Genomic DNA, 25542 nt, shown 5'->3' on the forward strand with positions numbered 1-25542 from the left:
TCTCTTCTCTTCTCTTCTCTTCTCTTCTCTTCTCTTCTCTTCTCTTCTCTTCTCTTCTCTCTCTCTCTCTCTCTCTCCCCCCTACCATACAGAGAACTTGCAACCATGTATTTTTATTCCTGATTCTCTCACCAATTCCAGACCAGCATTTCCAGTGGCTGAGTGGACACCTCCATTTAGATGTTCACTAGAACTTCAAAGTCAATATGTTCACTGCTGTCTGATATATTTTCTTTCTCTCTTTTTTCCCTACTTCTTTTCCTGTTAATGTGACTACTGACCTCTCCATTTTTGCTCCTTCTGTTTCCTTTACCTGAATATCCTACCCATCCTCCCCAGTCTCATTCTTGTCCATCCCCAGAACAAGTCACTGACCCAGTGATTCTCCCTTAATGGCTTCTAACTGGAATTTCCATCAAACACAGTCTCTTTCTTGCTCATTATTTATGTCAATGGCTTTGACTCCCAAGACACTAAGTCCAAGAGATGTGTCTGAATCATCTTTTATGCACTAATGCACCTAGATATCTGCTTTGCACATTCTATTTAGTTGATTCAATTTAGCTAATTAGTTAAAAAATGCTAAACCTGCTAGTCCCACATCAGTTGTTGTAAATTTCTGACTATGTGTGTTCATGGACAACTGATTTAACTTCTCTGCAACTCAGCTTTCTTTTATGAAAAATAGAAATAATGTCTCTCTTGCAGAGTTTTTTTTAAAGATTAAACAGACAGCTGTTTGTTTTGTATACTGGAAAGTCCTTAAAAACTAAAGTTTATTTGGGGGGACAATCTGTAGGTTGTCACAAAGTCCCTGGAAGCCCTTAGCTCTAATTTTGAAGGTTGTATTTTTCCTTTGAGGATCTGAAGCTTTTTTTTTTTTGTCTCAAAGTCAAACATCATTAGGATTTTGTCATTGTTGAGTAGTGTTCACAATTTGTTAATTTCCTTTTTGACATTGAAAAACATTTATTGAGTACCTGCTATGTGTCAAATGATGTTACAGAATCCCAGGGATGCCAAGATGAATTTGACTATTTTCTACCCTTGAGGGACCCTTAGTGTAGCCATGCAGACAGACTTGCATACAGGTAATTATTAGATAATGTGGCAGGTGGTATAATAGACATGTAAAGTGGAATGGAGTCACAGATCAGGAAGCAATTAACTTCCATGTATGCTTCTAAATATCAACAGAAATTATCTAATATTAGTTTCATTGCTCCTAGGGAAAGTAGATATGTCAGGAATTATCATCTCTAACTGTGAATGGACACAAAGAGAAGAGGTAACTCGTTCAGGGTCAAATATTGAGTCACAGTCACCAAAAGTAGATCTAGAACTTGGATATCCTTGCTCCAATCCTATTTCCCTGTTTCCACTACTTTGGGATGCTATCAACTAGGGGTTGCCTTAGATCAAGTCTTTAAAATTCTATTAATTCCACAGTAGCTGCTTAAGAGTTTTGTAACAAGGGGCACATGACTGAACTCCACTTTTCAGCAGAGAACCCCAAAGACCAGTTTTCAAGTGGTTTGACCTCCTCCTATAAAAGTCAAGGTCCCTATAAGCTCTTTGGCTAACATGTCAGTCTTTCTTAGAAGATCAGAAACAATGAGGAACAAGATCCACAATATGGATCTTTTAGAATTTATTGCCCTTCTTTCTGGTTTATAAGGGGAGAACAGAAGCACAAATGGCTACAGTTGTGTTAAATTCCTCCAGAGCCCTATTGTGTCATGAAGAGAAAAGAGGTCGGATTGTACTTGTGATTACAGTTATTTCCATAAATTCCCTCACCATTGCTTATTATTTTTGTGACAAACCTACAAAAATTTATTCTTTCACATTATATCTAATTCAAAAATTAGAAAATGGAAAGGATAGTGAAGATAATAAGAATTCAGCAATATTTTTGTTTAGTATCATCACTTTTTTTCCTTTGTAGACAGTATGTATTTATTGAATGTCTACTTTTGCAAAGCTTCCAACTACATACAAGTTGTAGGTACTGATTTATTTATATTTCTGCCTTGTTCCACAAAATTTCTGAGATGGCTTACAAGGAAAACAATAAAACAGCCTAATATAAATAATAAATTAAAGAAAACAGGAACCAGGAAAAACACAAATTGAAATAGAATGTCAAAACTAGGAGGAAAAAATAGAATAAAAATATTCAAACCATAAGGTCCTTGAGTTTCTGTAGTTGAGCTGAAAATTTAACCCCAACCTAAAGAGAAAGGGGAATATGGTCAGTGTTGTAATTTTTCCTAGTTGCAGTAACATCTTCTTGTATAGAAATTCTTCCAGAATCTATCTCAAAAGTCCCTGCTTTCTATGTTGAATATGTCTAAATATATTCTCTGTATAAGTGCATATGTAAACTTTTCTGGATAATTCAGCAGCATTGATGAGAACAAATATTTTTAAATGTTTCCTCAGGAATTATCAGAGTGTCATTAGAATTAACTGCCCTATGCTGCTCTGATTTCTTCAATTCTTGACTCTGGGAACCTCTCTCCTAAGGCTTTGCTATTTTGGTTTTGCTTTGCAGTTTGAGAAGCAGGAAAACATGCTAATTAGAATTTTGGGTAAAGAGAGTGAAAATGCATTGAGGGAGGGTCTGAGGATTCTCCTGTGGTTAAGGTACATTTAACATTAGGGAGAGCAGGTTTCATGAAATCTGTATTGGCTGTTTACAGATATTTTCTCTTGCTCCTGGGTGTTCTGTTATGAGAACTTAGATAACCAGGTAAGAGATTTCTCTACAAATAAGATATTTCTGTTTCAAAATAATGAATCCTTGCTTGCATATGGTTGTGTGTTTTTCAAAGCACTTTCAGACTCATTATCTCATTTGATCTTTTAATTTACCATGCAAAGTAGGCTCAACAGATGTTAACTAATTTCACAACAGAGGGATTAACTGGCATGCCCGCAGTGGGATATTTAGAACAAGATTTTGAACCTGGGTTTCTTGGCTCTTTTTCAGTGCTCTGTAAGTTAATCAGTTGGCAAATCGATGAAGTTATCGGGAAAGATTTCCCAGAGGAGATGGAAACTGAACTCTTCCCAGTGTAATGCCCATTGATTCATCCAATAACTATTTATCAAGCATCTACTGTGTTATTCCTATTTTAGAACTGGGAAATAGAGAAGTTTGTTAGACAAAAATCCTTGTTGTCATGGGGCTTGTAGTCTAGTGATGGGAGACAGAAAATAAACCCCAAAATAAGAAGGATAATATGTCAGGTAGGGATTTATAATAGAAGGGAAAAAATAAAGCAAGGAAAGGAGCTAGAGAGGAAATGGGAGTGGAGAGTATTGTAATTAGTGTAGTTAGCTGGGTATAGTGGTGCATACCTGTAATCCCAGTGGCTCAGGAGGCTGAGGTAGAAGGATTGCAAGTTCAAAGCCAGCCTCAGCAACTTAGCGAGGGCTTGAGCAATTTAGTGAGATCCTGTCTCAAAATAAAAAATAAAAAGTGTGGGGATATGCTCAGTGGTTAAGTGCCTCTAGGTTCAATACCTATAGTACCAAAAAAATTTGAAAAAAATAGCGTAGTCAGAGAAGGCTTTCCAGATGATATAAATATTTGAGAAGGGGACATAAGCCACATGGTGCCTAGAAAGAGAGAGATGTGCAAGAACAGCAAATAAGACAGAAGATCTAATGGTAGCAATTCCAAAGAGTCAGTTAGGATTCCAACAGTAGCAAATAGTACACTCAGGATAATTCAAGGCAGGCACATATAGAGATCATTTTCAAAGATCTAGGCATGGAGTTGAGGAATCTCAGGAACAGTGTACTAATCTAGAGTTGATAGTAGCAGACCTCTCACCATCCCTAGGACCATAAGGAGAGGTCAGTGGACATGGAAAGAGGGAACTAGGTAGAGGACTGGCCCTGTGTAGGTGATTGGGCAGAATCCAGGGGTCTAAATACTCTCTCCCCTTGACCTGCTGAACACAGGAGGAAGCCACAGACCATGGGAGCCCACTCATGTAAGATGGAGAGGGCAGGCCTAGAAGGGGAAATGGATGGTAGGCACACACCTGGTGAGGCTAGAGAAGTGGGTGCCAGTTCCAAGTCACATGCTCTCTCTGGACCTGTTTCTCTCCCCATCAAATAATGGGGGCTTCTCGATGTTCTTGAAGTTCCTTTCTAGCTCTGATATTTCCTAAACCATGTGATTCAGAGGAGTAAGGTGACCTCCTTTACATATGAGTCCAAGAAACCAGTGAACTCACTTTTCTGTAAGTTCACAGAGAGCAGATTCCAGGCTATGCCCTGGACCTGGGGTCAAATGATATCCTCAGACCTCAGAGAGGATGGAGTAGACAATTACAGTGGGAGGAAAAATGCAAGTGAGGATTCAGATGAGTTAGTGAGGATGGTTGGAAGAAAACTTTGTACTCCTGTATAGATCCTCTATAATCTGACCATAGGTTACATTGCTGAGGTGTGGTTGCACTCAATTGGCATTAGAATTACCTGGTGCACTGGTTAAAGCCTCGGCTGCTGGGACTTCATGCCAGATGTGCTAATCAGAATGTGCAGAAGCAAGATCCTCAGGTCCTGAACCATCTACCCAGGTGATTCTTAGGAATTCTAAAGTTAGCTAAAGAAAAAGATAAACATAAAAATGCAGATAGGGTGGGCAGTTGCAGGCTGCTTGACCTACTTACATATGGGAATTTAAAAAATATTGCAAAGTGCTCTGCCTCTTGGGAATCTGACCATTCATTTTCTGAAGTACTAAGGATAACCAAGTCTGTTTGTAAAGGTTTAGTTTTTGCTGTTGCTTTTCTAAAATTTGCTATATGAACATATAGCATTTAGTCCCTTTTAATGTTGTAGCCACTAGCAGCTAAGACTCTTCAATGCCTCCCTCCCTCCCTGTCTCCTTCCCTCCCTCCCCTCCTTCCTTCCTCTCTTGGGGATGAGGATGTTAAAATTAGTATACAAAGATAAAGCAAGTGGAGCTGACCTTGAAAAGGTGGGGTGAACTGGTGTTTGGTGATGATCTACATTTTAATTTTTTAGGTGTCTTCCACAACCCTCTGGAGGGACAGTTCAACTTCTCCTTATTCACCCCCTGGAAGGGAGGGATTATGGGCTAAAGCACACACATTGTTCAGAGACTAAAATATTTGCAATTTGGGTTCTGCCTGGTGGTGGACGTGTGTGAGTGATCGTAAACTTGGTCTAGCCCTGTGATGCCTTCTTAATCAATGTCACGTTTCCTAAGGTCAGCCTTTAGGGCCCTGGAAGTTTACTCCATCATCAAATGACTTTAAAGCGTGCTTTGCCATGGAAAGAAACCCAAGCCTCCTTGACCATATCAGATGAGGACAAACACCTTTCTTGTTCCTTCATATGGAAGTTATTATTGCCTTTTCATGGACAGAAAATTACAGATTGATGGGGCTACATTTTCATGGACATTGTGGTGTCAGAGCATTTAAACAAATGTATGCTTTGGGCATCCCCCCTCCCACTCAGGAGACGATGTCTTAATTATTTTGACCGAAGCCAGACCATGTTGTGTGTTGTAAACATCTGGTTTATCATTCATCCAGCTGAACTGGTTTCTATTTTGTTAGAAGAAAAGGCTTGGGATTAAAGGCATTTAAGTAATTAAGCACACGTCAAGACAATTTGGTGATGGGTAAATATAGTCTCTGTTAAATGCACCGTCTGGGGGCTCTGGTTTAGATTTACGTCCGGCTGGAGTGCCGGGATGAAAGCGGAATGCCGGGAGGACTGGGCCCTGTTCTGGGGGGAATCAAAACCAAATGGGTTTTCAGGAGTAAGGCACCATTCCTCTAAGTGCCTGTCCCAGTGGATGAAAGTTTCCTTTGAGTTTGGCCTGCAGGGAGTAGAGCTGTAGTCCCTGTCACCCAGCAGCACTTACAGATTTAATGAGACTCACTTTGGGAGGCAGACCATTAACCCCTGTGCTTTGGTGGTTCCTTTGTGTCCAGGAAACAGAGATGTCGCTGAAGCCGAATGCTAGGCTTTGGGTTTGGGATGATGAGTATGTGTTTTCAGGGACCAGTGTCTGGGTCTGAGCCTACCAAGGTCATGTTTCTTGGCCCTGCTGCCTCTGGATGTAGACAATGATGCTGGGCCAGGTTAGATCAGGCCATCTAGAGGTATGTTTTATTGCTGGCCAATAAAGAAGTACAGTTTCTTTTCTTTGGGGGTTAGAGTTTGAAGCAACAGGTGTGAAGTACCTGGAGATTTGAAGGAGAGATGGGCATGGAGACCTTGGGAATCAGCAAGGGTCCCTCAGAGGTTATACTTTGAGTCAAGGCACTGCTTCTTTTGGGGGACAGGGGGGAAAGGAAAATGTCCTTATACCCTTTCTTCTTGTTCATGGCTTCATGGCCCCCATTATTCTGGGAGTAATAGAACAAAAGCTTAGGTCTCTTTTCTTTCTTTCTCTCTCTCTCTCTCTCTCTCTCTTTCAGGGTCTAGAGCAGGGAGCAAAGAATATAGACGTTATCCTGAAGAAGAAAGCGTTGCCATTATGGCCATAAGAATAGCACATGATGGAACCAATTAACCCATTTTTGCTGAAAAGAAAGGAAAAAAAAATCAGAATTTCAATTTTCAAAGCAAGGACTCTTTTTTTAAAAAACGTTTGATTATTTTCTTCTCCTTTCAAACTGATTTCCATGCTTGTTTGGGGGTAGAATCTTGGTTTCTGAAGTCTGAGAGTGAAGCAAGAGGCCAAAGCAATCTCTACTAGAATGAAGCTGTGGATGAGTAGTTGTTTTTCAACTCTCCCCCTCCTCCCCCTTTCTTTCATGTAGTCTCCCCTCCCTTCCCCCAGCAGTCATTGATGGGGAGCACCCATACGAAACCACCTAGGTCTCATGCTGGAGGTTCACAGCCACGGGTGAGAGAGACATTCATTTACATCATTTGAGGCCCTGGATTTCAGAGTTTGGACAACTCAGATTTCGTAACTTGAACCTTTGCTCCAAGGCAAAGGACCATTTGTCTGGACTTCCTGTCTTAGGAGGCAGACTAATCAACTGGAGTCTAATGTTTCCTCATCAGCATAGGATGCCAAACAAAGTAGTGAGGAGGGCAGTGCCCTTGATAAACAAGAAGAGATACAAAAACCATAGCCAAAGGGCTGGTGACTCTTGACGGTCATCCTGTCTGTGTTCCCAGCAGTGAGCTAAGTGCTTTGAGGGATGTGAGTGAAGGAAAAATGCTCTCTCTGACCCAGGTACCATGTAGGATTTTTTGGCGATACAATAGCAAGCAAATGATATCCTAGAAGTGAATCCAGCTACCTGCTTTAGGCTGTATTGCATATAGGAGCCTTATTTGAGATGGGGGTTTAGGTATATAGCATTAGACTCCCAAGGATCTGAGATCTTTCTGAGGCTGTGGCAGCTGGACCCAGGAATTCAGGTTGTCAATCTAATGCTTACAGACATTTGGCTACTGTGCTAAGAAAAGCTGAGAATAAGCAGAAGAGTTAAGTAAGGTGAAACACCTGTTTAACTTCTTCCATGCAGTCTTGGGACTGTCTTTATGGTATACAGAGCTGCCATGGCAACCATAGGGTATGAGTTCAGGGACTGGATGGTTAGTTCGTGGGGTGCAGTCTAGCTGGGGCCCAACTTGCCTGTGATGCTTCAGCCTCTATCCATGTCGGCAGCAGTCTTGGAGCTTTGAACTACCCCCCTTCCTCTGAACCCCCTCCCAACTTGGGACTCCTCCCTTTGATTATTGTAGGGTGGCTTCACATTGCTGTGGTTAGAGCTCTTGAACTGATTAATGATGTTCTGAGTGAAATTGTAGTCTTGTGAGTTAAAAAAAAAAAAAACCTGCAGCTCAGCCAACCTCCCAGGCACCCCCCATCTGTACTCCCTTTACTCACCCTTTAGTCCTCTCACCTCCCAACATTATTTTGCATATTTTATGTTCTTGCCAAAGAGGAAACTTAAAATCAGAAAAGGACTGCTGGCTCTTTGGTGACACAGCAGCACCCAAGCACTCAGCTTTCAACTCATGGGAAAAGTGGCCAGCCACTGAGTGTCCCCTGCAGCCTCCCATAGGCCTCCACTCCTATGTGGGGCCTGTGGCATCGTCATTGTGACATCCTACATCCTAGAACTGTGGTGAATCTAGGCAAAATTTGAGGAAGAGGGGACTGATAGAGGAGATAGGATTGTTTGGGTCTCTGAATGTGTGGGTGGAGTGTTAGGTGAGTACGGGAGGTAGAACATTATCCATATTAATGAGTAAATGTTGTCTAGATTTGTTATCCAACTTTGTTGCTTATCCAGAGCCTTGCAAATGCTTAGCATTTGTATATCATGTGTCTTTCCCTCCAAAATCAATTATCTCCTCATCTTACTACTGTCTACAGTCTCTCTGGAAGGAATGTGTGCAAGACAAGGGGAATCCCTGTGTACCGGGAACTTCCTCCTTCTCCTCCCTCTCCATGAGCAAATGTGGATCTTGTATGGTGAGATCCCTGGCACTGTGTGTTGGTGAGGCATGATCCCTCCCATCTGGAAGCCAGTGACCCAGCACAGCCTATCCTGACTCAGGTAGAACATACAGATAGTCTCTGAATAAAACCAAGAATGAAACAAGCAAGTAACAATGACATTATGTTGAGCTGAAGCTGAAGTTAGAGGGACAAGACATTTTTGTTCAGTAGCATCTATTATGTGAAGGTAGTATGAGACACTGTTGGAATTCAAAACTGAATCCCTGGTGTAGGTTTCAAACTTTGTGATCTCAGGGCACCTTTACACTTTTAAATATTACTGGGGAAACCCAGGGAACTTTTATTTAGGTGAGTTCTGTGGTTGAACATTTATTGTGTTAGAAGTTAAAACTGAGAATTTTCTAAAGCACAAGACTATATATGCGTCCATTCCTTGAGCCATGGGTGGGTGGTATCTCTTGTGAGAGAATAAGAGAGTAAAAAGCAAATATTGTCTTAGTACTATTACAAAAATAGTTTTGACTTCATAAATCCCCTGAAAGGGTCTTAGGGACTCCCAGGGCTCCCTAGAACCACTGTCCTACTTCCCCTGACCTCAGGGATGTCATGATCTGGGTGGGCAGGTCAGTCACAGGCAGTATATGAACACTGCCCTGTGAAGGAACAGGAAGGTGCCAGAAATGTGAGCTCAGGTAAGGTGTGGATGAGACTCTGACATATCCTCTTTTGATCATAATTATAGTAATCCTTTTAACCACACCTCTGCTGTCTCTGAACACATATTCCCAGCTGATGATATGGTTGTGGTGGTACTGGTGGAAGTAGAGGTTTCTTGGACTAGAGTGATCTGAATCTTTGAGGACAGGAGGAATATGAAGTTTGAGATAGTGTATTTGATTTTAAAACAGGACTTAGTATTTGGGAACTGAAAAACATTATTCTTATACTAAAAACTTAAGCTTGACAAAACTTCTAGATTGGGAAGGATGTAGAGGAGAATGCGGTGACTCTTGGCTGGGAGACACGTGAAGGTTTAATATTTATAAAAAAAAAGTGTGGGGAGGTAAGGTGAGAACCCCTGCCCTAGAGTTACTATTCTCATCTTCTTTCTGTTCCTTTCTGCTGTAGGTATTAACTCCCTGATAGCAAACAATATCTATGAGGCTGCCTACCCGCTTCATGATGTGAGTACCATGTATATCCACATTCTCTCTCTAGTCTTCTACAAGTTGAAAACCACTTATAAAAGTAGTGGGTGAACATCTGCAAGGCAAGGCAGGAGAGGCATTGAAACAATTTGGCTGCTTCTGGATCACTCATGCTGACAGTGATGCCCAGTTTGGTTTTGTCCATGGTCTTAACCTATCTCTCCCATGATGACTCTAGATGGAAAAGGAACTGGTTTTTGTTTGAGCTTTCCCTAACTCTCTGCCTTTGGTTTTGGTAAAAGTGTGAAAATACAGGTACAGCACCTAGATGATTAAAGGGAGGAGATACTGATGGAGGTGGGTGAATGGGCATGAATGGAGACTTGATGCCTGTCACTGGACTATCACTGACTGTCCTTGGTGGGAATGATGTTATGAACATCTTAATGTTGCAACACAATGATATTTTTGAAGACAATTCATGAAGAACTTGAGTGGCCTTTGACTAAATGCCTTCTGGCTTCACTGACCATCTGATTGGTCATGTCTTTAGCATCTGTCATATAGTAGTGCCATCCATGTGAGACTACTGAGATATGGTGCCAAATGAGATGGTCAGACAAGACGTTCTCAGATGGGGACCTTCTTCCCGACATCTTTGCTGTGTTGTATACAAAGCTAAGATCTGCCTGTTGTGGACAAGGGTGAGCATGTCATGCCCAGGTGGCTTTTACATGATGTGCTGACCCCTCTATAGGCACAGTCCCTGCCATCGCTTTTGCTGTGGGTAGGTGTAGGAAGAGGGGACTGATAGAGGAGACAGGATTGTTTGAGTCTCTGAATGTGTGGGTGGAGCATTGGGTGAGAACTGGAGGTAGAACATTATCCATATTATTGAGAAAATGTGGTCTAGATTTGTTATCCAACTTTGTTGCTTATACAGAGCCTTGCAAATGCAGATTACAATTGGCCCTGGAGCTAAATATTTCCTGGCTTCACCGAAGTAGTCATCCACAAGTTGAAAACCACTTATAGAAGTAGTGGGTGAATATCTGCAAGGCAAGATATTCATTCAAAAATATCATTGTATTGCATCATGGTTCACCTCTGAAGCATAGAGAGGGATCATCTTCACGTGTGATGTTATGAGGGTAAACATTTCAAGTGTTGGTGACTAAGAAAATGGAACATCAGCTCCTTACTGTGCCAGGTTTTTGACCTTCTCTAAATAGAAATGAAAGAAAGAGATGATATTAGAAAATGGAAAAAAAAAAAAAGAAAACTTGCTCTCATTTGGCATCTGTTTTTGACAATTCCATTGGTTTATCTGGCATCCCTTTTTCTCTCCTACAGGGTGAATATGATAGTCCAGGGGATGACATGAATGACAGAAAGGTAAGTCTACTTTGTGCTGCCGGGGTGCATTGGTCACGTAAAACTACAGACGGGTAAGGAACTGGCTACAAGTGTCCTACATGTTTTCTTTACCCATTTATCTATTGTCAACAGTTTTTCCATAGCCACCGGCCACCAGGCATTAGGAAATGTGAGGTACACTTCAGCGCATCATCACAACTGTTTGTGTTAAAGGGACACACCTGGCATTTAGTGCCTGGGCGGCCAGAGATGCCAACATTCCTGAAATATATCCAGCAGTCCCCCACCAGGCCCTTATCTCACTCTCCAGTGACAATAGAGCACCCGTGGAGAAACAGTGACAGTCCAGATTCCTTAATTTACAGATGCAGAAACCGAGACACAAGCTGAGTACTTTGCCCAGGATCACACAACACAGAGGAAATTCAGAACACCATTGTCCCTTAAATCCAGTGTCCCTACCAAAAATGCATGATTATCCGTATCATTTTGGTTGCTTTTTCTTTTTATTGGAGAGGGGATTGGTGATCTTTGTTGTTCTCTTCCTCTAGGTAGGTAAGTGGAATATACCTACTTCCCAATTATAGATGAGAAAGTGGAGAGAGGAGGTGGCTCATCACACTTCATATGCCAAGAATCTAGGAATTAGAGGTTACATTTAGGGGACAGCAGTGGTCCCTTTAGATGTCCCTCCAATGGCAGTCACAGCTCCTGACTGTGCAGCCCTCTCCTTAGACCCCCACCTAGATCTGTTGATTTTGTTTGCTGTTTCTCTGGGGTCATGGCTGTACCTCCTCCTCAGCCATGGCCCAGCACTCAAAAGAGTGGTCCAGCCTCTTTAATGGGGACACATCTGTGAGCTCCTCGTGCCATCCTCCCGCCCAGCCTTCAGCAGCTTGAGTGAGCAGAGGAGGGTGGGCGCCCGTGGGAGGGACGAGGAACTGAAGCTCAAGAAGTTTCCCTCCCCCAGCTCTGTTGTCTGGAAAACCATTCATCCCCCAAGTTGCCTTTTGAGCAGTCTTCTTTTTATCCTGCCTATTAGTCCCTGTTATGAAGTGTTAAGTATTAAAAACATAAAAGGTCTTTTCCAGAAATACTGCTGTGATTGCTTACACATGTCTCCTCTCTGCCTGCCCAGGGAATCTGCTGTAGTATTTCGATGTCTTAACCTCATCTGTTTTCTATCTGATGCTAATAGTCTCGGTGTTTAATTTCCTGAAAAGTCTCGCATCAGATTTAAAGGAAAAGGAGGAAGCATTTCTCCCCACATCTCACCTCTCTCACCCAACCATTTTCTGTCCTCCCACACTCTAATTTCATGTCTCTCCCCTTTAAATGGCAATCACCACCCACTGCCTGTCTAAGAAATCTCCTGCTGGGTGGTGGTGATCCCAGCCCGTCCAGGAACACTGCAGAGACCAGGAATACACAGTAACTCATCAGAGAAATCAGATACCCCTCTGTTATCTGCACTAGTGGACAGAAGCAAATTGTAAATCATCCAAAATATATGTGTATTTTTTTTGTATTTGGAATGATGTTATTGTTAAAACAGCAACAATAATTCCTTTTAACAAAATATTTTCCTTTTAAAAAAAACATTTTGCTTAGGCTAATATAATGATGTTGGTGCATGCCCCTATTTGATAGAGTATGTCAGAGCTGAGATATAGTGAAGGACCTGCCAGGATGGAGTTGCATCTTGGAAAATTCTCAAAGCTGAGGTCAGAAGGATGCTCCTTGAAGGTGAACAAGTGTCTTTGAAAGACAAGGACCTTATTTTGTAGCTTTTCCTTGGATTTGCTGGACAGAGCTAGTGATCTTTCTTTGCTCAGGGCATGGTTTAGGAAGTGAGCTTTGTCATGATGGGGGATAAGAGAAGCCATGAGGGAGAACGAGAGCTTTTTTCCTGTCCATCTGAGTTGGGAAACTGATGCCTAGCCAGGACAGAGGACTGGTTGCAATGTTCGTAAATGATTGTGAAGTCAAAACTAAAACCTGTTGTCCAAATCCCAATCACTATTCTTCAGTCATGTGGACGTTGATATGAATAGTACCTACATTGTATCTTAAGAAGAAAGGGCAAAACCTTCGGAATACATATAGCATATTTGCTAGTTTTGTTTTTGACATTATAATAGTTAAGTCTTCTTTGAGAGGGCTGCAGGAAGTATTTTGGTTAGGTTCAAGAGAAGGGTCCCTACATTTGTAGATGTAGGATGGCCTCTCTGGGGACTTTAGGGATAATTTGTAATTGTATCTCAAACTTCCAACACTGACAGTGCCTGAGCCTTTTTCTTCACTCTCTCCTTGCAATTTGTGGTGGCTTCCATGATCTCCCCAAGGCCCAGGCTTGTTTCAGTGAGACTCTAGGCAAGCCTGGAGGCCCTGGAGGATGGCAGTCTCCTTCCCCTCCAGCTTGCCTATGAAGCTGTGCAGACTCATGACTCAGCTCCAGGTAGGGACTAGAAGTCTCCCTCACTCCTCCTGGAAAGTAATTAAGAAGAGGCTCTCTCTCCCTCTGGAGAAAAAGGGTTTCCTGCCTTCTTAGAAGCCAGAGTAGCAAGAGAGGGAGCACTTGGGGTCAGGTGGATGCCACCTGGCTTCCAGCATCTGCTTAGTTCTACATCTGCCAAAGAGGCCTACTTTTCTGAAGGACCCCAAAGAAGTGACTTCCACCATCTTCTGAGGAGTGCCTTGCCTCTGATGGCTCCCTGTGGCTTCCTCATCCACAACTGGAATGTGATTGACTTTCTTTAGAACTTTCTAAAAATCCTTGGTTCTAGGTTTCTAGCCTTTGCAGGTAGCAGGCTTCTCTAGTGGAGAGTTAGTAAGTAACCTGCTGAAAAGGTGTGAAAAGAGTCAGTCCTTCTTTTCTTTTCATTTTTAAATATTGGTTTCTTTTTTTTTAGTTGTAGATGGATACAATACCTTTATTTTATTTATTTTTATGTGGTACTGAGGATCGAACCCAGTGCCTCATGTGAGCTAGGCAAGCGCTCTGCCACTGAGCCACAGCCTCAGCCCTAAGGCAGGTGTTTTCCCTCAGTGGTTCACATGAGAAATAACTTACCATGCTGCACAACTTTGGTTTTACTATATAGAGAAGTCAAGACCTAGATAAATTGATGTCAGTTGTCAAATGTTTAAACAGGCCACTGCAGGATCTGGGAATAGAATCCAAATCTCTTTCATTCAGGCCCACCTCTGTCCCATGGATGTTTCTGAGGTACCTATAGCTGATATCTTTCTGCCCATCTTACCCCAGTTTCTCTTTCTCTGGGCATTGAGACCAGGGGTGTTTTTACCACTGAGCTATATATCTAATCCTTTTAAAAATGTTTTGAAACAGGAGCTTGCTTAGTTCTTGGAGATCTTGCTATGTTGCAAGATTGTCCTGGAACTTGTGATCCTCCTGCCTCAGCCTCCAGAGTTCCTGGGATTACAGGGGTGCACCACTGTGCTAGCTCTAGTTTTTGAGGAGCTTGTGGCTGCAGAGGGAATCGTGATTCCTAAACACGATGCTGTTCTCTATCATTGTAAAGGGTTTTTGCAAAGGGTTTTAACACCTGAGTTCCTTTATAGTCTTAAGAAATACTTAAGTCAATGACCCATTGTTAAATATGATCCCCCAGGGAGCCAAACTTGCTGCTTATATGCTTTGATCTGTCAGATGGGACAGGCCTTGCGGGGGTTGTTGTTTCCTGCCATAAAGGCTTGAGGTCAGACAGACATGCCTGGAATTACATCCGGGGCCTCGACAATGTGACACTCACTGGAAGGACTTGTAGCCTCTTTTTGATTTATTTGGAATATTGGCCAGTTGTTGAAGAGAAGATGTGGTGTAACATTAGGGAGAAAGTACATTTGCTAAGAGCTATGCTGGAAAGTTCTAGAGCCTGCAAGTTGTTGAAAGGGACTGTTGTAAGTTACCATAGTTGTCCCCCTGCACTTTAATCACACTCATGGGGCAGAGACTCCAGAGCATGCCTCCCTTCACCCTGACGGCTAGTCTCTTCTGGGACCCTGGAGTCTGGAGTGTATCATGATCCACTCTGTCTTAATTATGTGTGACTGAAAATTCTTAGAGGTGGGGGAAGAGTCTGAAGCCTTCTCTACCCGCTTTCTGGCTCCTCTGCAAGTGACAGAGGGTGTGTGGTCTGGCCTGGTCAGGTCCACGAGAACGTCCAGGCATGACTATTGCACCAGCTCCCTGATTTAGTGCTCTGTACACAGCTCTAGCGAGCTTTCTCAGGGACTGCCAAATGATTTTCTCCTCTATAGCCATCTAGCCCTTCTGTATCAAGTCAAGCAGTCTTCTTGGCTCATCGTTGCTTAAACCCACAGCTGCAGGTATAGCTTTGTGTTTAGTGGCTACTACACTGACTATAGGGACTTTGGAGGTTTCATAGAACAGGTACAGAATCCAAGCTGGGGAAGCTTCCGAGTTTGCTTCTCAGTTTGGGCTGGAGATGATTGGGCCAGTCTTGTTTCTTGGATCATTTTTAGTTTTTTCCTGCAATGTAGTGACAAATGGGCATACTCAGGCTCAGGTTTTGGCTGGCCATGTAATTGGGTAGGAATTTGCTCTAAGGTTAAGAACTATGAGGCAGGCAGTGACATCCACAGTCCTCGTGGGGGTTCTTGCCAATTATCTCCTGACGTAGGCTGGCCTCCCTTTGGGCCACAAAAAATGTCACTGTGATAACAAGGTGCTGGAGAAGCCATGGTTTGCATATGGGAGAGAAAATCAAAACCCAGGGCAGTAGAAGTACTGAAGATGGGGGAATGCCGATTTTAGCTCTTTAGAATAAATACCAAGGAGTGGGATTGATGGGTCATATCATGGTTCCATTCCTCGTATTTTGAGGAATCTTTATACTGCCCTCCAATTTGCATGTATGAGTGTATTTTTCCCCCTACATCCTTGACAACATTTATTATTATTTATGTTCTTGATAATTACCATTCTAACTGGAGTGAGATGAAATCTCAATGTGGTTTTGATTTGCATTTCCTTGATTGCAGGGATGTTGCATATTTTTTCATATATTTGTGGGCCATTTGTATTCCTTCTTTGAGAGGTATCTGTTTAGTTCTTTTGTCCATTTATTGACTGGGTTGTCTTTTGTTTGTTTGATGTTAGGTTTTTTGAGTTCTTTATATATTCTGGATATTAATACCCTGTCAGAGCAGCAGTGGGAAAAGATGTTTTCCTGTGCTGTAGGCTCTCTCTTCATGCTCTTAATTGTTTCCTTTGCTGTGTAGAAGCTTTTAAATTTGATGTTGTCCTACCTATTGATTCTTGATTTTACTTCTTGAGCTTTAGGGGTCTTGTTAAAGAAATTTGTGTCTGTGCCAATATGCTGGTGTTAACTGTTTTCTTCTAGCAGTTGCCAAGTTTCTGGTCTAATTTCTAGGTCCACTTTGAGTTGAATTTTGTGCAGAGTGAAACATAGGGATATAGTTACATTCTTTTATATATGGATATCCAGTTTCCCCAGGACCATTTGTTTAAAAGGCTTTTTTTCCAAAGTACATGTTTGGCACCTTTGTTGAGTATCAGAGAAGCATACTATAGTGATGCAGGTACATCAATGTTTGTAGCAGTGCAATTCACAATAGTCAAGTTATGAAAACAGCCCAGGTGCCTGTCAGCAAATGAATGGATAAAGAAAATGTAGTTTATATACACAATGGGGTTTTACTCAGCCAGCCCTAAAGAAGAATGCAGTTATAGCATTTAGAGTTTTCATAGGAGAGGTCAGAGCCCAAGCAAATGGTTAATGGATGGCACTGGTGTATATCATGCTAAGGGAAATAAACCTGACTTAGAAAGTCAAGGGTCGAATGTTTTTTTTCTCTTATGCAGAAGCTAGAAGAAAACAAGAGGAAAGAATTGGGATATCCCATGAAGGTAGAAGGGAGATCAGTGCAATAGAGAGAGGGGATAAAGGGGAAGAAAGAGGGAACAGGATGATGGAAGAACTGAGGCATGAAATTGACCAAATTATATACAGATATGAATATACCACAGTGAACTTCACCTTTGGGCATATCTGTAAAACACCCATTTAAAAACTATGAATAAATAGAAGAAAAATCAGTAGAGTAGAGGAAGGAATCAGAGAGAGGAAGGAAGGGAAAGAAGAGGTGCTGGGAACTGAAGTGGAGCAAATTATAATCCATGCATGTATGATTGTCAAAATGAACCCCAATATTATGTGTGACTATACTGCACTAATAACATAATTTTTGAAATATGGGGGAAGGCATATTGATATCCATAAGAGTGGGTTAGGAGGCACCACTTTGGAATGAGCAGAATCAGTACCCATAAATTCAGATCTTATTCTGCCAGCACACTTTCTATGTGTCTGAGTTTCCTCCTTTGCAAATGCAACTGTGAGTGTAGTTTGCCTCATCACAATCTGAGTGGTTTTTGGTTGTATTTCACAGTTTCTGGGAGATATTATGACAATAAAATTGTATATCCATTAAGTAGGAGTGACATTCTTATTTCAGTTTTAATATCTTATCTTTATATATTCTTAAGTGAAGATGATGGCTTCCTGTAAGCTGGATATCCAAAATATCTGACTAAAGTAGGTTCTCCTAGAAAGACTTCCTTGTGAATCCTGTATAATGTGTAAGAAAGGATGATGCGTTAGGAGCCTAAGAAACACAACAACATAACATCTGTATTGTAAGTCTGTCAATTATAGACTTATTATAATAAGTCTATAATTGTTGAGTACCGATTCAGCATGGATATCTAAATTAAGTCTAGTAGTCCATTACTAAATTATTTATCAGTGGATGATTGCTTGTGAAGTTTGCGGACCAGATATTTGAATCTAAAATATTGGATTTATTTATGATATACAGATTTTGTCCACCGGGACTTTTGCCAAAGTTGCTACATAATTCTCACAAGATAGCATGGCCTGAGGTGTTGATTGTGGTATCTTTCTTCTTAGCATCTTGTGTATGTTGCAATGAAGTTTCATCCCGACCTCTCATATCAAAGTCATCAGTGACTGTCAAGTTGCTGAATCCAATGGCCACTTCTTTACTCTCATTGGACCTGTCCCATCAGCAGCATTTGACACATTTTGTCATTTTCTTCTCTTGGAAATCATTTCTTCTCTTGTTTTCCAGGGACCCACATTCTTTTGCTCTTCTTCCACACTGTCAGCTGCTCCTTCTGTCTGTTTGCTGTTTCTTTATCATCTATTTGTCCTCAAAATGTTCTAGTGCCCAGGTTCTAGACATCAGGCCTCTTTTCTATTTATTATTTCTTCTTTGGTGATTATGTCCAGAGTGTAATGACTTTACATATCATCTCTTCTCCAATAACTCCCAAATTTGCATCTCCAGGCTGAACTCCCCTTTGTACTCCAGATTTTTAAACCCAGCTGCTTAGTCAGCATTCCCATGTGGATGACTAAAGAGCATCTCAAATTAAGTCATCCCAAAGTGGACTCTTAGGTCTGCTTCTCTTAATCTGGTTTCCTCACAGTCTTCCCATTTCAGTAAATGTCATCAATATTACTCAAACACTCAGGCCAAGTTCTTATTTTCTCACATGCAATCCAACAGTAAATTGATCAGCAGTATCAATTACTTTTCATTATGTCTCCTACCACCCCTGTGGTTCCAGCCATCATACTTCACCCAGACCATTCCAATAGCATCCTACTCCTCTGTTCACTCTTACTTCTCTTTACAGCAGCCGAAGTGAACCTTCTACAACCTAACTCAGATTGTTTCTCCTTTCAGCTACAAATTTCTCAGTGATTTCCTTCAGAGTCCAGAGATTTTAGCATAGCCTACCATCCTCTGGAATGATCTGGCCCCCCTGATATTATATCCCATTATCCTCCCTGTGCTCTTTTTGCCCTACACATAGTTTTCTTGTTTTTCCTAGGATATACCATATATGTTTGCTTCAGGGGATGTGTATAGGAGGAGTGTTCTCCCTAGAACACTCCCCAATTTTCTTCTGGTCTCAGCTCAAATGTCACCTTCTCAGAGAGGTCTCCTTTGGCCATCCTACTTCAAATAGCATCCTCTCCCTCCTTAACATAACACCTTACCTTGATTTATTTCTTATTGTGTTTGTAAATTTTATATGTTATGTATTTATATTTCTTTCTCCACACCAGGTGTGAGTTCCTTGATGCAGAGCCTAGGATATAGGAAATGTTCAACGAGTACTGGTCAAATGAGTGAATAATAAATTCCAGGGCTCATTTTTGCTGGACTAGGCAAGACAAGGGAATCAAGAAGGAAAGGTTATACTTATTAGGTACAGGACTGACCCTGAGTGTGATAAAAATAACTTCTATTATTTGAAGAAGAAGGAGACATCTCTCTAGTCTTCTATCTTTGAACATCTCCCTTGTAGATGGTTCATGAGCCTTTTCAAAGTTGGGCTTTGGGGACAAATTTTGACTTGCTAGGATGAACAAAATAAGATGAACTGTTACCTGCCTTTACCCCTAATTTGTCTCCCTATTTTTCTTTTCAGCTGCTATATCAGGAGTGGGCTCGCTATGGAGTGTTTTATAAGTTTCAGCCAATTGACCTCATCAGGTAAGTTGTAGAAGGAGACTTTTGAGAGGATGTTCAAGATGCAAATCCTGAAATACAGCTTGTTAACCACTTGAGTCCCTGGGAGTCTGTTGTTGTTCAAATGGAGGATGTCTGCGTTTCTAGGGTGTATGATCCTCTTCTCTGTGTCTCATGGATAGGAAATGGAGACTGTTCAGTACAAGATACAATTGATTGTCATCTCATGACTTCTGTCTTGAGATTCTCAACATTGTGTGTCTTTTCCTGCCTCCTCTTTGAGAGTGGAAGAGCTGTCTCTCTTATTTTTTTTCCTTAAACTTGTTTTAGGGAAATACTTGAGCAAAGCAGAACCTTGGATGATGCCCAAGTGGTCACAGCATTGTCTAAGGGAAGGGAAGATCTGGAAGGTCAATGGGAATAAGATGCCTGGTTGGACAGGGATTGTGTGATTTTTATAGTTTCTCTAGAAGGGAGGAAAGACTGGATCCTGAAATCTATCCCTTCACTGTTTCCCCAGAATGATGTCCTTTTGCTGGCACCTTGGAGATAGCCCTAGCTTCTCTTGCATATTGATGAAAATTCCTTCGAAAGAACTTACTAGAATGTAGTAGGGTCTCCTATCCTAAAAAATCCAATATTCTCCTAGAGGTCACAATCTTCCCTAGCTGGAATATTGGGTGGCAACACTGGGAAGTTGGGAGGTGCTGGGCAGAGAGTCTGGAAACCTGGATTCTAGTCTAGATCTGGCCACTATGTGCTGTGTTTTTTTGGATCAGCCACGTTCCTTCTTTGGTCTTCAGGGTTGTCATGGCCAAAAATTGGGAGGTTGAGTTGAGGAAACTATGAGGTAGCTTGGTGAACAGGCTAATTTGGAAAAGATGGCAGACTGAGCTTACAGGAGGATGTCTCATGATTGACATAGTGGCCTCTCTGCCACGTAGTCACTTGTGGCTCTTTTAATAATCTAATTAGGCAGTCTGCAAATACTGAAAGAATTCCTGGCTGATTGCCCTGGGCTGGAATTGTGAGAGGGCAGCCTCCAGGAGGACTGAGTCCAAAGGGAGGAATTCCAGCTTCTTGGACGAAGAAAGCAGCACCGGGGCCAGAGTTTGGGCAGGCTCGCCTCCTACGCTAAGATGTGGTGGCCCTCCCAGGGAACTGGGAAAAGCAGGTGTTTGTTCCAGCTGAAGACTTTTAATGCAGTGTTTGGGTCTGAGAGCAAGGGTGTGGGGTGTCTGTGCCTGAGGCTCCTCACCCAGCAGGTTTGTTCCCTGGCTGCCTTTTTGCTACATGGGCCACCTAGAATGTTTTTGGGGCCACACCAAGGCAGCTTCCTTCATTCTTGGTAGGCTTTGATCTATTCCTCTGGGTCTCAAGTGGCCACCCACCTCTGTCACCTGTTTTGTCCACTACCCATTCCTTCTTTAAATATATGAATAAAAAAATAAAAATTCTCTCTACCAGAGAGCCCTATTTTCCCCCCAGAGATTTCAGGTGAATTGCCTGCCAGCTAAATGAGGAATGGTTCCAGTATGCATTCAGTTTTGGCCACCAAAGCAGCCTCACCTGCTAGGGAAGAATTGACCTTGGAGCAGAGCCCTGCTCTGGGGCCTGATAGGTTTGGAGAGCTCAGATCTGTCTATACGGGGCACAGAGAGCTGGAGTGGAGCTGGAGGCTGTCCACAGGGCCTCGTAGATCAGATGCTGAGGTGCTCACACAGCCCCTGGGCGGGGCCAGTGGGCGGCTGGGCAAGGAAGGGAAGGCTGAGCCTGGTTGGGCAGGAAATGAGGACTGAATACTGGGTAGTATGTATGGGGGTGCTTAATAGGACAGGTTGTTGTGGTCTACCCCGTCACATAGGGAACTTTCTGACCTGAAGGAGCTACTGGAACAAGAAGTGATGGCATTAGGGAAGGTATGAGGGAGAGGGAAACAGCAGGGGCTATAGGGACATAGGAGGGTAAACTGAGCTGGGAACGTTACCAGCAGGTGCCCAGAGTCCTCATAAGTAAAGGGAAAACAGGTGGAGCATGTGGGGAACAGCTCCAGATGGGATTCATCATTTTCCTTTCTGCCCCCCAAATGACCCCCTCTTGCCTTTTCTGATTCTGTTGAAGGCCTCTTCTCCCTCCTCTGCATCATCACGGTGGCTTCAGGACCTTAGTGATTCCCTCTCTTTCTCTTCTCACTCCCTAATCTGACTCCAAGTCTTGCTGCACACTGTTTCTTTCTCCTGCCTCTCCTCTTCCTCCTTTCCCACCACCATCTGGGAGGACTTGCTCAGCGCACAGAGCCCAGTCTGCAGCTCCTCCTCTGGGCCACCAGGAGCTCCTCCTTGTGTCTATTTTACTCCATCGCTACTTACTATTGTGATTTGTGCCCATGTAGAAGTTGCATTCATGTGGTCCCTTTTGAAAGATGGACAGAAGCAGGGGAAATCTTAGACAGTTGAATATGATATTCATGCAAATGTCTGGCCACGGTATTTCCCACCCATTCCCTGGGGCACTCTGTTCCTTATTTTAGCATTGAGATAGTGTTTCTTCTCTGAAGCCCTAGTGCTCCTCCCCTGTGATAGTTGCTTGGCACATTTTAAAACTCTTTATCCATTAAACTGAGGTGTGGGATAGTTGGAACAAATGGTAGTTCCCTTCCAAATTTTCTAAGGAATCTCTGTACTGCTTTCCAGATTGGTTGCACCAATTTGCAGTCCTATCAGCAATGTAAGAGTGTGCCTTTTCCTCCACATTCTTGCCAATACTTATTGCTGCTTGTATTATTAATAACTGCTATTCTGACTGGAGGGAGATGTGTGGTATATATACATATACAATGGGATAATACTCAGCATTAAAAGAGAATAAAATCATGGCATTTGCAGATAAATGGATGCAGTCGGAGAATTCATGCTAAGTGAAGTGAGCCAATCCCAAAAAACCAAAGGTTGAATGTTTTCTTTGATAAGTGGATGCTGATCCATAATTGGGGTTGGTGTGGGAGCATGGGAAGAATGGAGGAACTTTGGATAGGGCAAAGGGGAAGGAGGGAAAGGGAGGGCACATGAAGGTAGGAAAGATGGTGGAATGAGATGGACATCATTACCCTAGGTATATGTATGTGACTCTACTTTGTGTACAACCAGAGAAATGAAAAATTGTGCTCCATTTGTATATTGTGAATTGAAATGCATTCTGCTGTCATGTATAACAAATTAGAACAAATAAATAAATTAATTTTTAAAAATATTTAAATTAAAAAATAAAACTCTTGCAAGAGCAGTTGACACCTTTGGCGGGTAGGAGGTCTGTCTGCATGTTCTCAGCCCCAGGACTAGCTATCCTTCAGCTTCTGTAGGCCTTAAAGACTAACCTTGAATCTTGGGCTTTGGGGCTTCATTTCTGGATGATGAAGGTCAACAGAAGGGAGGCAAGATGCCCTTCCCTGCACCCCTCACCCCTGCCTCTCCTAGGTGCACCATCATTCCTGCCCAGCAGGCTGCACTGTGAGACTGCTGATGAGTCTCACCCAGCCCAACAGGGCTCTCCAGTGTGTATCCTGTCTTTTCTCTAGAAACTTTAGGGTCTCTAGGCGTTGGCCCAGTGTTTGTGTGTGTGTGTGTGTGTGTGTATGTATGTGTATGTGTACATGTGCACGCACACACACACGTGTGTGTGAGAGAGTTGCCTGAGAGTTTCCTAGGGAGGGATCTAGCAGGGACCCAGGTGTATGAATGCAACCCAACTCAGAAGATCCCTCTGGGAGCTTTCAGCCTGTAGTACTTGTGCCCTGGAAGAAACAGTTTGTAAATAAGAATATAGGGAAATGGAGGGAAATGGCTCTTCCAGTCCCTCAGAGAGGATAGAGAGTCTTCATAGGTAGCAGAGTGAGTTTCTGTCTGGCTGATGCTGTGAGAGCCTTTTATTTTCTGGGAGAACTTGGGGGAACCTGAGGTTTATACAAGTCTGATTTAAATATTTCTCAGTGCCATGACTTATCTTTTCACTAAAATTAGTGTCTGCTCAAAGGCTGATTTTTCTTAGCTTACAGGTTTTGTTATGGATGAGACAAAATAATAGACTTTATCTTCTGAGTTTGACTTAGCTCCTGACTATAGTTTGCTGAAACTGATATATAAAACTTTTTTAAAAAAATATTTGCCATGTATGGTGGCACATGCCTGAAATTTGAACAACTCAGGAGGCTGAGGCAGGAGGATTACAATTTCAAGGCCAGCCTCAGCAACTTAGCAACTTAGTGAGACCCTTTCTCAAAACAAAATATAAAAAGGACTGGAGATATAGCTCAGTGGTAAAGTGCCCCTGGGTTCTGTTGCTGCACAAAACCAACAACCTCACAAACAAAAACACCCCCAAATCCAAAACTTTTCAATTTTATTTTTAAGCAGCTGACACTGCCTGCTTGTGACAGGTGGGAAAGAGTGGGTTCTGAAAGTCTGCTAGGCTTTATAGGATCTCAACCTGTTTATTTAGGACAATTCACCAAGGGGATAACGCAGGGGGAGCATTCACTATACCCAGCCAGGATTATAGTCTGGAGAGGATACTGACCCTTGCTCATTCCCACCTTTAGGGATGCTTGGTTCATGAGTGAAGTTTCCTGCAGTTAAAACCAGGTTTCAGGAATGAAGCACATGCCACATCCATGTGGCAGTCCTGAAGTCTCTTAGAAATGTCTCAGCTTGAAGCCTTGGAACATGGAGCAGGCTCCATGTGATATCTATGGGGAGGGATTATTTCAAGAGACTTTGGGTGGTCCCCTGTACCCATTTTGTTACTGGTCTCCACCATCTTAAAATTCCATCCCTCTCCAGCTTTGCTCTGGAGAACCTTCCAGAACCCTGGCCTCATGGGAATTGGCTCTCCCTTCTATTGCCAGACACAGGTCATTGTTTTTGCCAGTATTCTCCAAGATTGCCTTCCGCATGCTGTGTGAATTGATCCATCGCTCCTGGTCTCTGGGCCCACATCCACCCTCCTGAAATGTGACCCATCCAAATCTCTTCAACAAGGAGACAGGGGAGGCCATTTTCCCCAGGAGATTTCCTGCCAGTCTTTCTTAGGAAGGACAGGCCATAGCTGATTTGGGGGAGGGAATTCAGAGAGAAAAATGTTGATTGAGCCATGATTAATTATTTCCTGAGCCCTGCGGTCTTCTCCTGGATCCATCCTTGGGATTTAGAAAGGTAATTCAGGTTAATGCAATAAACAAATACTGATGCTTACAATGAGCAAATACCTTTGCTCAGAAATATGGAAGGTACATAATTGGTTAAGGTGGAGCCTATGGTTTTTAAGATCTAGCAGTTATGTAGGGAGACAACTATGTGCAAGACTGGATGAAGCGAAGACAATAAGGACTGTAATAATGGACAAGTGTAATATTATGGAGTCACAGATGAAGAGTATTTGTTTCTAGCAGAATAAGGTAAGACTTCCTGGCAGAGGTGGCACTTGATTCAGAAATATCACTTTCTGTAGGACTGAAGTTAAAGAGTGTGCCTTAATTGCCACTCTGAATTACCCTTTCTAAAATAATACTTATTTATTCTAATTATGTATATATGACAGAATGCATTTTGATTCAGAATACACAATTGCAGCACAACTTTTCATTTCTCTGGTTGTCCACCATATGTGCCTTTATGTGGATTTGTTTAGCTTAATAAAGAGGGCAAAAAAATCATGTCGACCCCCAAACCAGATCCAACTTTTCTGTTGATTGGGAATGGTTAGCTCAGGTATTTGACATGCAGGGTTCTTTTGTAAGGATTCTGTGCCTCCATGTCCCATGACCCTTGCTCTGTCCTGTGAGCTAGCAGGGAGTCCAGGCTTGGAAGGAAGGGAAGCTGGATCCTCAAGAGGCAGCTAAAGAGTGACTACATGAATCAGCACTGTGGCTTTTGATTGGTCTTTGCATTTGAGGGTTGGATT

General features: G+C 42.4%; 1 protein-coding gene across 2 annotated transcripts in view; it reads left to right on the forward strand.

Moving 5' to 3' along the window:
• Nucleotides 1–25542, forward strand: part of Ano2 (anoctamin 2) — a 355142-nt gene that overhangs the window by 122218 nt on the left and 207382 nt on the right. For both annotated transcript variants that reach the window (XM_048787661.1, XM_048787662.1), the window contains 3 exons: nt 9617–9672; nt 10990–11031; nt 19547–19611. In XM_048787661.1, the coding sequence (XP_048643618.1) occupies nt 9617–9672; nt 10990–11031; nt 19547–19611 (163 nt within the window). The remainder of the gene's footprint in view (nt 1–9616; nt 9673–10989; nt 11032–19546; nt 19612–25542) is intronic.

Source organism: Marmota marmota, unplaced genomic scaffold, assembly GCF_001458135.2.
Source record: "Marmota marmota marmota unplaced genomic scaffold, marMar, whole genome shotgun sequence".
Taxonomy (NCBI): Eukaryota; Metazoa; Chordata; class Mammalia; order Rodentia; family Sciuridae; genus Marmota; species Marmota marmota.